The sequence below is a fragment of the Poeciliopsis prolifica genome, unplaced genomic scaffold, assembly GCF_027474105.1.
Source record: "Poeciliopsis prolifica strain line A6 unplaced genomic scaffold, Auburn_PproV2 SCAFFOLD139, whole genome shotgun sequence".
NCBI classification, from domain to species: Eukaryota; Metazoa; Chordata; class Actinopteri; order Cyprinodontiformes; family Poeciliidae; genus Poeciliopsis; species Poeciliopsis prolifica.
The window spans coordinates 270,380-283,634 of record NW_026562514.1 but is presented as its reverse complement, the minus strand read 5'-3'; the positions used below and the strand labels follow the sequence as shown (position 1 = coordinate 283,634).

The following is a 13,255-nucleotide window of genomic DNA, read 5'->3' as shown; positions in this document are numbered from 1 at the left end:
GGAGTAACTTATTAACTCTGATTAGAATCATATTTACTCTTATCAGAGTTATTTGACTAGGAGTGTTAAGTTTTATTAACACTGCACAGTGTTAGCCAGTGTAAATTTTTACTCGATTTAGAGTTAAATTTAACTCTGAAAATGTAACACTGTTGAAAGAGTAACTTAACACCAATTCCGATAGGGAACATATAGACGGAAACAGTGTTAAATTCGACTCTATAGGTGTTGCTTTAACACTGCCAAATTTTCTTTAAAGAAAACAGTGAACCCCAGAACACAACACAACAGATGCCAGCCGCCTTGGGGTGAAGAGCTGACATCTACTGGGATGAAAGGGTCATTAGTTTATGACCCAGAGTCCCGGTAACTGAAACTTATGACCAGAGGGAGGATCATGAGAACTGCAATTTTACAACCTCAGATATGCAAAGACAGGAATCTTCTTTGTAGTAGAAATAATTACAACTGTGTGTTGACAGTTGTGTTTTCTGTTTGTCTTTCCCCCTACGCAAATGATTTGTAACCTAAGCAACGCCTCAATTGTAATAAATATGCAATTGCAAAGGAGTGTGGCAGAACTGATTTAGAGACAGACAGAAATGTCTTTGGGCAGAATTCTCCATTCAGTTGGATTGCATTTGGGATTTCAGCCGTCTCGCTGTGTTCTTATCAATGTCGAGTCAGAATGTCAGGTTATAGATCTGATAAGCTTTCAATCATTTCGGGGCCTGGTGTAAATTTTTCATGATCATTAATATTGATTCATGTGTTAATTATTTTGTTTCTGATCTATGTCAGAACATCATAATTTGAGTAATGTGAGAAATCAAAAGTAAGGAATCATTTTATAGTTGAGAGCGTGGAAAAAAATGCTAAGATAACAATTGCTGTACTCTAATAAAACATTTACAAGAATTTAATGGCATAAGTAGATAAAACCTACATAGAGCAGTCAAATTGAAGGACACTTGTTCAGTTTTTTGAATGAAATTACTTTGATGGAAGATTTTATTTCATTAGTAGAGATAAGTAGGAAGTGACAATAAATACCATTAATGTTCCAAATGTACATACGGTATGTACCTATTTCTGAGGTTGATGATGTCCATCCACCTGATGACTTTGTGTTGCAAACAGAAAAAGTCAAGAATGCTTTTTTGTGCGTGAGAGATATTTAACAGACATAAAAATGAGTGAAGCTATTTAGTTTTTGATTTTATTGCTATTTTTCAGACAATCACTTGCCTTCCCAGACATCCATTGATATACAAATAAATGATTACATCAGTCAAGGCTGCATAGTGGAGCAGTTAGAAGCACTGTTGCCTTGCAGTAAGAAGGTCCTGGGTTCGATGCCCAGCCCACATGTTCTCCCTGTGCGTGGGTTCTCTCCAGGTACTACGGCTTCCTCCCACAGCCCAAAAACATGACTGACAGATTAATTGGTCTTTCTAAATTCTCCCTAGATGTGAGTGTGTGCGTGGTTGTTTGTCATGTCTGTCTCAGTGTTGCCCTCCAACAGATTGGCGGCCTGTCCAGGGTGTACCTGGACTGTCCAGGTACACTGGCGACCTGGACACAGTCCATTAGCTGGAGAAAGGCACCACAATAACTTCTTGTCCTTCTGGGTACTCAAGGAGTCCAGTTAACTTAAATCCAGAAGCAAAGTGGAAGTCATCTATTGTTAGTGTAACCCAGTGTTAAAAACACAAGTGAAAGTTAATTATGTTAATTTGATGTCTTTTTTTTCACAAGATTTGTAAAGTCTAAATAGATTTTGTGTTTTGTTTTACTTAGAAAAATATATCAAAAAGTGCTACAAATCTTTAAAAAGCTGTGAGGTAGGCCTTTAGTGATTGTTTTGCTGATGGATTGGGCAACCAATAGCTGGCGTGGTCTGATATTGAGTCAGCCAATGGGGTTGATTGTCCCGCCCCTTTCACTACTGCGCTGTGTTTCTCCTCAGTACGCGTCAGACACGGTTGAGAGCTAACAGCTAACCGTTGTTTCCGTTAGAGCCTGAAGAGCTTATAAAATCTGGACAAACGGTAAGAAAAACAATATTGGTATAGTTTCTCAAATATATAATTGAAAATAGTAAATTCGGTTTGTTTTTTTTTATCCCTGAAAGTTTCCATGAGAGCAGCTGAGACTGAAAAAAAACAAAATCTCCGTTAGCTCAAACACCATCAGAGCATCGATGAGTCACCGCACGCGCTCGGCAGTTGGCTCAGTAAATTGGTTGAAAATTGGCAAAAACACATAATATCTGACCAAATTTAATAAAAATAAAATAGTACTGTAAGATTTTGTATTATTATTGTTATGTATATTATATTTTTTCTGTGAAGTTGTATTTATTTTTCTTTTAGTACATGTCCTAATAGTTCAACGGTTCTATTTTAGTTAAGTGCTTTTTCAGTTAGCATTACAAGAAATTTATAGTGTATAATGTACCAGCACTTTTAGATTGAAATATTATTTTTTTATTATTTTTCTTTACCACATATTAAGCTAATTTCTTTAGTTTTACTGATGTGTAAGTAACATTATATTCTGATAAACTGATAATTTTTGTACAACTTAAAAAAAAACTTGAGCAACAATGGAAGGTCTCTGAATTATAACATAATAACATATATCAATACATTAACCACGATGAGTCAGCGTTAGAGCCTGAAGGAAACTAAAGAAAATCTGTAAAATAGCAGAATGAGTTATGCGCAATTGTGATTTGTGATAAGACATGTTTATTTAAAAGCAGTAGAACGTCAGTGGTTTATTGTTTAGAAACAAAACTTGTGTATGGTGACGAGTTAAGGACACAACATATTTTTTTTATGTGTGAACATCTATGTTTATTTATGCAAGTTAAGCATGCCCAACAATTATGTATCTTTTTATTTCATGCTACAGTTTTCACGGTGTCTACGACAAGAAAAGTCAAGGTTAAACTGCACCCGTTTGGAACTCCCTGCATTTGGCTGTTTATTCCAAGAGGCCGCTACAATTATTGCAACACATTTTCTGTTTTTCTTCAGAAAATTATATGCATTATAATTGTTTTAGTTTCCCCTCCCATGTGTAGTTAGGTTTAAATAGTCCTCTACTCTGAAATCAGCTTTTAAAACACATATACATGTGTGACTGAAAAAAGAAACAGACATACATGACCTTATTGTCCATCTTGTGGCCATTTAAAAATTTAGGGATGACAAAAATCTAGTTAATCATACTGTATGTACATCTTGAAAGCTAAGAGGGTATTTTATGTTACCAACTTATCGCTACTATTTCTAATGAAACTACCAATTTTCCTTCAAACAAAGTCATTGCAGATACAAATGTCCTTAATTTTGACTGCATTGTGGTAAATCTAAGCCTTTTGACTCTTGTAAAGGTTTAGAGGACAGCATTGTTCTTTTAGCATTTCTTTCTGTGCTCCCATCTATAATGTGATTTCTTTCTTTTCATTTTCTCACATTACACAGATGATAAAGTTCTGACATAAACCAGATGCTAATGAATCAACACAAATTCATACAACAGTTCAAATATTTTATGAGCCTGACAAACCTATGGTGAGGTCAGAAATGATTGTAAGCCAAAGTGAACACACCATATGAGTATGTAAACAAAAGTACTCATAGAATATTTTTTAATTTTAGTTATTTATTTTCATAATTTCTTACACAAAATCTCTGTCCATCAGTATTGTGGCCAACTTTTCAACCTGGATAAATAAAAGTAGATTTGAAATGACTACAGGAAACATTAAAAACATACAGGCTGAAGAATCAACCAATAATACTGAAGTACTTTTGAAAATACTCTCGTAATCAAAACAAATTATATTTTCTAAAATTATTTGTATGAGAAAATTACAAATTTCTACAGAGCCTTGTAACTTCCTTAAACCACCTGATGATGTATTGACATGTCGTAACACCACAAAACTTCAACAACACCCGCAAAAACATCAGCATAAGAATATCACATTTTTTCTTTGGAACCAAAAACACAAAAAACCCAACCTGAAAAAACAAAGTAATTGAAACAGTGGCAATTCCATATAGTTTCCATAGGACTGGCCAAATCTGCAACAGAAATTCATGTTGGACGTTCAGAAGATACTTTGGATGTTAACCAGAATGATTCACACGAAGGCTGGAACATTGTGCTGCAAGTTGAAGAGGAGCGTGGAGGAGGCATGGAGGCGCTGATGCACCCATAGTTACTGGAAGACCTTTTCTTTTCTACCGCTAAGATTAAAGCCAAAACCTCTATGTGAATGCCTCACTTTCTTATTCAATAAATTAAGATAAACGTCCTACCGAAACCAGGATTAACGAGATAACCTTTCAAAAATAATCTTTAGGACGTATTAAACATCCTACGAAGTATAAATATGTTAAAACGGAAGTAATCTAATTAATCTATAGAATGTCTTCCACTTGGTGAAAGAACTGCTGATAAAGGAACTTTTCAGTCATTTTATAATTTATGGAATCGGCCTGTATTTGCTGAATGCCTCCCTTCAAGTGAAAACAGTGAGTTTTTGATTTAGCACACAGTTGCCTTTTATTGTCTGAGTTTATCTAGCGCTACAAACAACAACATGAGATTCTGTAACAATCAAAATGTTATTAAACATTTCAAAAGCAGAATAAATAACTTCTGTGCAACCAAATGAATCCTTATCCTAACCCTACAAACTTTGTATTTTTTAATGAAGTGATTCTGACTCCACAGCTGTTTGGCTAAATGTTTTGTCCTACTGACTCACACAGCAGATGAAATATGATTTAATAAAACAAATAATAAAGATGCAAAACCTGTTTTGGGTGGTTGGAGCGATGGATGAGTAGAGTGACCATCGATGTTACTGGATTCTATCAAATGTGGCTTGCTGAGATGCTGATATGTAATATATATATCTATTGTCTCTGCTAATAAATCTATAGTTTGATTTCTGTCAGTTCTAGAAATAAGAGAGAATAAAGCAAATCTGTCTTTATAAAGGCCCACAATTTAATTTTACTTTACAGGAGCCATGATTTAAAATTTAACAAATATTTCATCCTATCTGATGATTGATTGATATTTCTGAATTTCCATTTTGCATCATTAGGAAGTGATCCCAAGAACACTGGCGGCGGTTGATTATCTAACTTAAACCCCTGTACTTCTGATTAGTTGTAAGAAAATCTGTGTGGGTCGCCTTTTTGTGTTAATTGAACCGAAATACTCCGAACTGTGCAGCAAGAGTCCATGTAACCCCTAACCCTAAAGTGATAAAATACGCAAAACCTTTTTTGGATCTGGTTGGAGCAATGGTTGCTTAACTAACCTATTCTCCCAATTTTTTAAAAGTTTTTTACTGACCTGTGAAATGTCTCTTTGGACCTTGAAGCCTCGCTACCGTAGTGTTGTCAATCCATATCAAAACTTTGTCTCCCTCAGATTATTTGTTTGATTGCGTCATTTCTCCGAGCACTGATATTAATCACTCATTATAAAGCAACAGCGCCTGTGGCGAATAGTAACGTTTTACAAAGAAATTTTAAAAAGCGTTACCTGGCTGTTAATGCTTTGAATACAACATGCAGCTGCTGCCGAGTTACATAGATGAAGGTACATAAAGAAATAAAGGTTGAGGAAATATTGCTGGGGACATGTCCACACCAGCCTAAGCTTACATTGGTCAATCACCCCAATTTACATCACAACCTTCTTGCTTTCCTCACAACAAATTACCGTTTTTTTGTTTTCACAATCTGAACTATTTGCAAAGTCAATTTTCTAGAAATTAATGGTACATTTCTTAAGGACAATGTACATTGTGTAAGGTTACATTATTTTCTAAATCTGTGGTGAACCGGAGTACCAGGAGAAAACCCCACACTAACACGGAGAGAACAGAGAAACTCCCACAGAAAGAGGCGACTGGTTGAGAACAAAGAAATGTAATTTGGGGTTTTTGAAATCTGGGGAAACCAGAGCACTTGGAGAAAACCCATGGCCTTTTTTTGGGGGGGGGTCTAAAATAACATGTATTTTGGGGTTTTGGAAATGGTTCTGAATCTAATTGGATTTTGTTTTATAATTACTATCCTCAGAGGTCTTCTTGCTCTTCTTGCACCTTTGAGGTTTTCTGATTCCCAACCTGTGTCTCATCTGTTTCCACAGGATTTTTGTTTTGCGACTGTCTCCTCTACTAAATTATTTACCCGCCTTGGTGACGCATTAGAAAACTCAATATCCTCTGAGGAGGTTTCGTCTGACACATTGGCTGGATCCGTGGATGCAGAGTCAGAGATCCACGGATGTATCTTGTTTTGTCCTGGCGGGCCTAATTGTAATTGATGGACAGCACTAAGTTGTTTCAAGAGACCGTCCTTCTCAGATTCAAGGTCATAAATAATCTATTTTTTCTGAATAAGCCTCCAACTGTTGATCCATATTCTGCTTAAATATTACCGCTTGCTCTATGATAGCAGAAATATTACCTTCTGACTTCACTTCAATATGATATTCTTGACAGCTCCAGGAGACATTGAAGATGTTTAATTTTCTTTGTTAATTCTTCATTAATGTTGTCCTTTTCTTCGACCAGCTTGTGGTGCGAAACCACCATCTGCTCCAGCTCACTCTTCAGTCTGACCTCTGTCTCCTTGAAGCTGTCAATCTCCTGGGCCATTTTGTCTTCAGGTTGTTGCTATATTTCCTTCTGCAGTTCCCCCCTCAGATTTAGATTTAAGCTCCTCGTAGCTAGACTTAATTTGGTCCAGTTCTTCCTTTAAGGCGTTATTTTTTTCTTCTTCTGCCTTCGTCTTTGATATGGAGATAGCATAAGCTACCTTCAATGTCTCCAAATCGTCTTGTAGCTCCATTTTCGATTTCTCTCTTATCTCACTGTACACCTTTGATGCAATTACAGCTTGGCTGAGAGTATTTGGATCACTATATTTTCTTAAAGTTTCCAACTCTCTCCTCAACTCAATACATTGATGAATAAAAATATCTTTGAGACTTTTCTGTCTCTCCAATTCTTTTTCCAGCTCGCAAAAACTCCTCATCCCACCGTTTGAATGATTCGGCATTTCAAAAGACATAATTCTGTGAACTATTTTAAATAGTTAACTTAACTCTTTGACATGGAGATAATGTAAGCCACCTTTAATTGCTCCAAATCGTTTTGTAGCTTTATTTCAGATTTGTGTTTTATCTCGCTGTAGACCTTTGACGCAATGACAACTGGGCTCAGAGTATTTGGATCACTATATTTTCTGACACTTTCCAACTCTCTCCTCAACTCAATACATTGTTGAATAAAAATATCTTTGAGACTTTTCTGTCTCTCCAGTTCTCTTCCAGCTCGCAAAAACTCCTCCCACTCATCAAATTTCTGACATGTAACATTATGTTAAATGTCTGTGACATGTTGAATGTCTGTGAAGATGCATTTAACATTATGTTAAATGTCAGAAATTTATGTTGTCAGTTATGTTTGTCAGTTATTTTTCAGTTAAGTTTGTCAGTTTGTTTATGATGTTGTCGGTTTGCTGTATTTGCCTGTCAGTTTGTTCGTTCTCTGTTTCAGTTAGAGGTTACTGTTAAATAGTTTATTAGTTAAATTTGACTCCTGTCTGTGTTTACTTTTCTGATTTTATTTATTTATAAGAGAAAGATTGTATGAATTTCATTTGAAAGTTGTGCTGTCAATCAAAATCCACTATATGATCACCTGTTACAAAAATGTATTGTTAAACCCGATTGTAGTAATTATTTGTAGGACACGGTCTTTTCAGCACTCTACTCTGGACTCAGAACTATTGGACCAGTAGGGAGGCTCACTGTGCTTTTTGTTGTTGACACTCATTACAGAAGTTCACCCAACTAGTCTCCGCTGTGTGCTGTACGTGGGGGAAGAAGTCATACGTATTCATGGCAAAGAGGTGTTATTTTTACTACTGGGAAATACTAATCATCATTTCAAAAGTTCAAATAGTGAACTACTATCACCTGTACTACAACTGCAAATCTCATGAGACTTGAAAGAAAGCTTTGTGGAAACAAAGCAGAGGAAAGTTTAAAGTTCTTCCATTATTTTGTAATGGACAAGAATCATATCCCCAAGTCCAACATCTTTCTGCCCAGCTTTCAAACCAAACAGTCAGAGATATTTACAAGGAAGCAGCCTAACCATAGAAAAAGGGTTAAATGATTGTAAGCTTATGTGTACACACTAGATGAGTACTTAACCAGCAGTGCTGAGACAAGCAATATTTTTAATTTTGGTTATTTATTTTCATAATTTCTTACACAAAATCTCTGTGAATTATTTAAACATTTATTTAGTTAACGATTATGGTAACTAATGACATAATAATATTAGGATATGTTAATTAAATCTTGTCCCTTTTAGCCCTTCATAGAAGACAGCACCTACCACAACAGCTAAAAAGCTAAATATCAAGCAAATATAAATACTTGCCTAACTAGCATAATAGTCATACCATTAGAGTGACTGCATTTGCTCATCTCTAGATCAACACAAAAGATGTAAAAACCTGAGTCTATGACAACTCAGACATAAAGTCAACTAACAAATTTGGAGTTTCATAGTTTTCCAAAAGCCTTGCTGAAATTTACTCTTATTTTTTTCTTGTGAACCGATGATAGTGTGACGTTTCATCCTATTTGCTGGATGAATAACCTCTTTATATTCACCTCAAGACATTCTATATGTAGATTTATTTTATTTAATCAGATCCTTTTCTTGGACTAACCAACCTGCTATTATGATAATAACAGGTTGTTTTGTCTTCAGCTGTTGGGAAAAATCTTTTTGAGAATCCTTTCTCAAAAAGAAGCTAGCTAAAAGCACACTGAACTTGAACTACGTATGTAAAACTATGACTATTGTAATTATTTTTGGGATTTCAGACTTTTTCTTTGAGATACTTTCCTAAAATTTGCTGTTGACATTTTTGCCTCACATCTGCCTTTTCCCCTGCATGGCTGGTTTTTTGTTGGTCAAGGAGGAAAATATGAAGAAACCAAAGCAGACAGTATAGAGACAATAAAATAAGCTTGTAAAGGTAAAACTCTTTATCTTCGGGTTGGATGCCTCAGGTCGTCATCCTGCTCAGTTTAAATGATCTCAAACAATTCAGCTCCACATGTTTTTGATACTTGATATTTATTATATGCTCTATCTCTTCAGGAATACAGAAAGACAGATAAATAAAAAAATATATATAAGGTGTGGTACAGATATTACTCTGAAAACCAATTAAATTCAGTATGAAGTGAATCACGTTCAAACAAAATTCAAAGAATAAGAAAAACTTTGTGCCTTTTAAACCTGGCAACCACTGAAATATAAGTACAAAAAAACCATAAAGGATATATAAATGTTATATTAATAATAAAACCCATTAATGCATAATAGAAAGTTATGAACAAATGCACCATAAACACTTTTATCTTAAGCAGGACAGAGAGGATCTGGAACTGGATATAAAGTTACTGTAGTAAAATATCACAATTGATTAATTGTGAAGAAAATAATTTAAAGATGAACAAATACATAAATCATATCCCTACATATTCAATATAAGCAAAACATTAATATATTAAAGCAAACTAAAGTCATCCAAACTAATTATCTATGAAGAATTGAACCAAAATAAAATTGCTTAAGATGTAACAATAAAGCAAGAAAATTAACCAAATGTAGATCAGATGTCATTGAGCTTTAATATGTCTGATGTACTTAATGAACTTCTGAAGCATTTAGTATTAAATATAAAATATAATTAATCATTTGCAATAACAGATCATCTCTTCTGTTAAACCAGAGATTCATACAAGGGCTACCATTTGTGATTCTATCAAGTTGATATATTTAGATGTCATAATTTGTTATAAAATTACATTTTATGAGAATGAATCAAAATTTTTATGCAATATTCCAACTGGATACTGAGGTAGAGGCTCACCCCATAAATAACATATCAAGAAGGGGGCGCTGTTGCTAAAAAGAAAATTCAATGTGCCTTTACATAGACCTGATCACACTGGGATGGGGAACATATATACATTTTAAATCAGAACAGAAAGTCACCAAAACAAGTTTTGTGGTGACTTTGGAAAGTGGCAATAGAGGACTGAAATGAAAAACAATCAAACAACAAAATCCTCTCATTTCTCAGAATCCACTGATTGGGGCAACAATCCTTGGTTTGATGCATGGAAGGTCAACTTGAGCTTTTTGGTTTCAGTTCAGTGTCTGATGTCAGAATAAAAATCATTAAAAAAAACAGCTGTAACTGAGAAACCACTTGCTGATTACAAAGCAACATTTTATAAATGTATATTTTCCTGAGTGAAATGAGTCCAGTATAATAGAAAGCACAAAAAAACAAATAAAATGTCAACATAATGTTTGTACTCTGACTTTTTCAAATGTATTTTTGCCAAATTTATTGGTAAATCAGGTGTCTGAAGAGAAATGTACAATTAACTGTGAACCTTATTTAATGATTACATTGTCTTTCAAATGCTTAAGGTCAATTTATTGCTGAGCAGAAGGTCTAAAAGTTACTAGTGCACCTGCTGCCACTGTGAAACTAGCAACAAGCATTTCATCTGAAATATTTATTCCTGCTGCTGCTGATTGAACCAGTTGTATTGTATCTATGCCTTCTGGGTAACCTCTAAGTTTCAAATATGCAACTACTGCACTAACTGCTACACCAAAAAGTGCTGTCAATAGTACATGTGATTTAATACCTTTTACTGTCCTTAACATCTGCCACACTATTTTTTTAGCTCTCTCCCAGATTCCTTGTCTTGCAACTTGCTGTTGTTGTTCTTCGGTAAGAACAACAAGATGTTCTTGACCAGCTTCCTGTGCTTCTTGACCAGCTTCCTGTGCTTCTTGACCAGCTTGCTGTGCTTCTTGACCAGCTTGCTGTATTTCTTGACCAGCTTGCTGTGCTTCTTGACCAGCTTGCTGTGCTTCTTGACCAGCTTGCTGTGCTTCTTGACCTGCTTGCTGTTCTTCATTAACCACTGCAAGTGCTACACGTTGTATCATTTTCTCCACTGTTTGCAGAAACTCATTAGTATAGCATTTCCCGTTGTTTTGCTTCACCGTCTCTTCAATTGATTTGAGTATTTCCTTTACCTGGTAGGCGTTGTTCCTATATGTGTCAATAGAACTATTGTTCCAGCATTCATTATCTACAACATGACACCGACCTCCACATTTTGCTACTATTTTCATCAAAGATTCGTTTTGGCTAATATATTCTTTGATATGCTGCCCTTCAGGGAGCTTCTCACCATGAGTAAAAACTACTGTTGCATATGTAAACACTTGGTCAGAGAATTCAGTAATTTTGTGAATAATATCTTTTTCCTGGTCTGTGAAACGTCCTAGATTAAGTACAATGAGGAAGGCATGCAGCCCAGATGAACACCCTCTGATACACTTCAATATTTCATCCTTCAGGATGTCTTCAGGCATATTTGTGTCAAACAAGCCTGGTGTATCAATCAAAGTAAGTTTTCTCCCATTGATTGATTGAGTTTTTGCCTGACATGGACTTTGACAAGAGTTAGGACCAGGGCAGACAGTGAACTTGTCTTCTCCAAATATGGTGTTTCCGAGACTGCTTTTCCCAGATCCAGTTTTCCCGAGGACCACAACTCTTCTCAAATCGGAGTCTAAAAAACAACAATGTCCCTCATTACTATAATAATGAAAACATGTCAACAAAATAAAGATAATTTACGCTTGGTGAACAAAGTCAAACTTTGATTTGAAAGCCGAATATCAGATACAGACAGTTGTTAAACATTGTAGTTTGGGCCTGGAGGTAACAGATCCCAACAATCCTAAATCCTTCAATTTAGTCAGAGATAATAATCAGATAACTAGATATTTAATCTTAACATATACTCAACAAACTCAAAGTGAATATAGATTTAGAATTGACATTCAACAGGATCATTTCAAAGAAAAACAAATGAATGGACAAAAGTGATGGTAATTCTCCAGTTTCAGTTTCTCCTACAGATGTTCAGTTGGATTTAGATCAGGGTTCACAGTAGTTCAATTCTTGGGAGTTTCTAGTTGTGTTTTTTGGTAATTATCCTGTTAGAAAGCCTTTTACCTACAACTGAGACCACACTTTCTGCAGTGTGGTCTCACACTGCAGAAAGTGTGAGCAGTGTGTCACACTTTCTGCACATTTCTCTCCAGAATGCCCTGACAGTCTTGAGATTTCATCGTACCCTGAGAAACTCAAGACACCTGGTGCCAGATGCGGCGATGCAGACCCAGAATATTACTAACCACCTCGGAACACTGTTTCTTTCTTGCTATGCTTAATTTTTGCATCTTTAACAGAGATGATGTGCCTTGAAAAAATCTGCCGGTGTTCTCTCATCTGTCTATAGGACATTCTCCCAGAAACTTCATGGTTTCATGGCCAAACGTTCCTCCTGTGGCCCCGGCCAGGGAAATTGGCTCCAGTCTTGTGGACTTTGAACTTCTGGATAATATGTGCAAGTGCAACTGTTGTCACAGGAACTTCATGCTGCTTAAAGATGCTCATATTGTCATGATTCTGGCTCTGTTTTCCTCTTCTGCTCTCACCTTTGCAATAAGGTCATGAGGTCAACCTGCAGGCTGCTGCTGCAGTGCAATCAGGCTCATGTCATCCACCTGTTCACCAGCAGTCATATCCAGCTGTCGGGCAAGTGTAGTACCTAATTTTTAAAAGTCTAAGTGTAAGTAAATATCTGTAGATAAAATGTGATGCCAAAAAGTGGAAACAGTCTGCAAGCAAATGTTTTGCCTAAAACACATTTTTCCAACACTTTTATGAAACAGTTGTAGCTGAAATGCTAAACTCTGTGTAACGCTGTAAAGTAGGGTTTGGTCTCCTTTTCCTTTTTTACTTTACCTAACCCCTCTCTCAGAAATGTCTTTAGAGATCAGAGTCTATTGGGTGAGTTTACAAGACTTTAGTTTTTTAAACCTCTGACCTTCAAATGTCCTTAAAAGTTTCTAGAAAATAAATGAGAGTGACTCACCACCAGGGTCACGTCCAGAGCCAGAGCTGATCCAGTCCCAATTGTTTTCGTTCGACACAGCTCTCTGGTGTACAAATGGTTTGTGTGGGGGAGGAAAAAAATGTGTCTTAGTGATGATGAAAATGAGACGTACAAAGAT

At 35.8% G+C, this 13,255-nt stretch overlaps 1 protein-coding gene across 1 annotated transcript; it reads right to left on the bottom strand.

The window, feature by feature from the left end:
* Positions 1 to 9,787: 9,787 nt before the first annotated feature.
* On the bottom strand, positions 9,788 to 11,797 carry LOC129355603 (GTPase IMAP family member 7-like; the record flags this gene model as incomplete). Its single annotated transcript, XM_055025191.1, has 1 exon — positions 9,788 to 11,797. A coding segment is annotated over one exon (1,212 nt), but the record flags the coding sequence as incomplete, so codon positions are not given.
* Between the last annotated feature and the right edge of the window lie 1,458 nt (positions 11,798 to 13,255).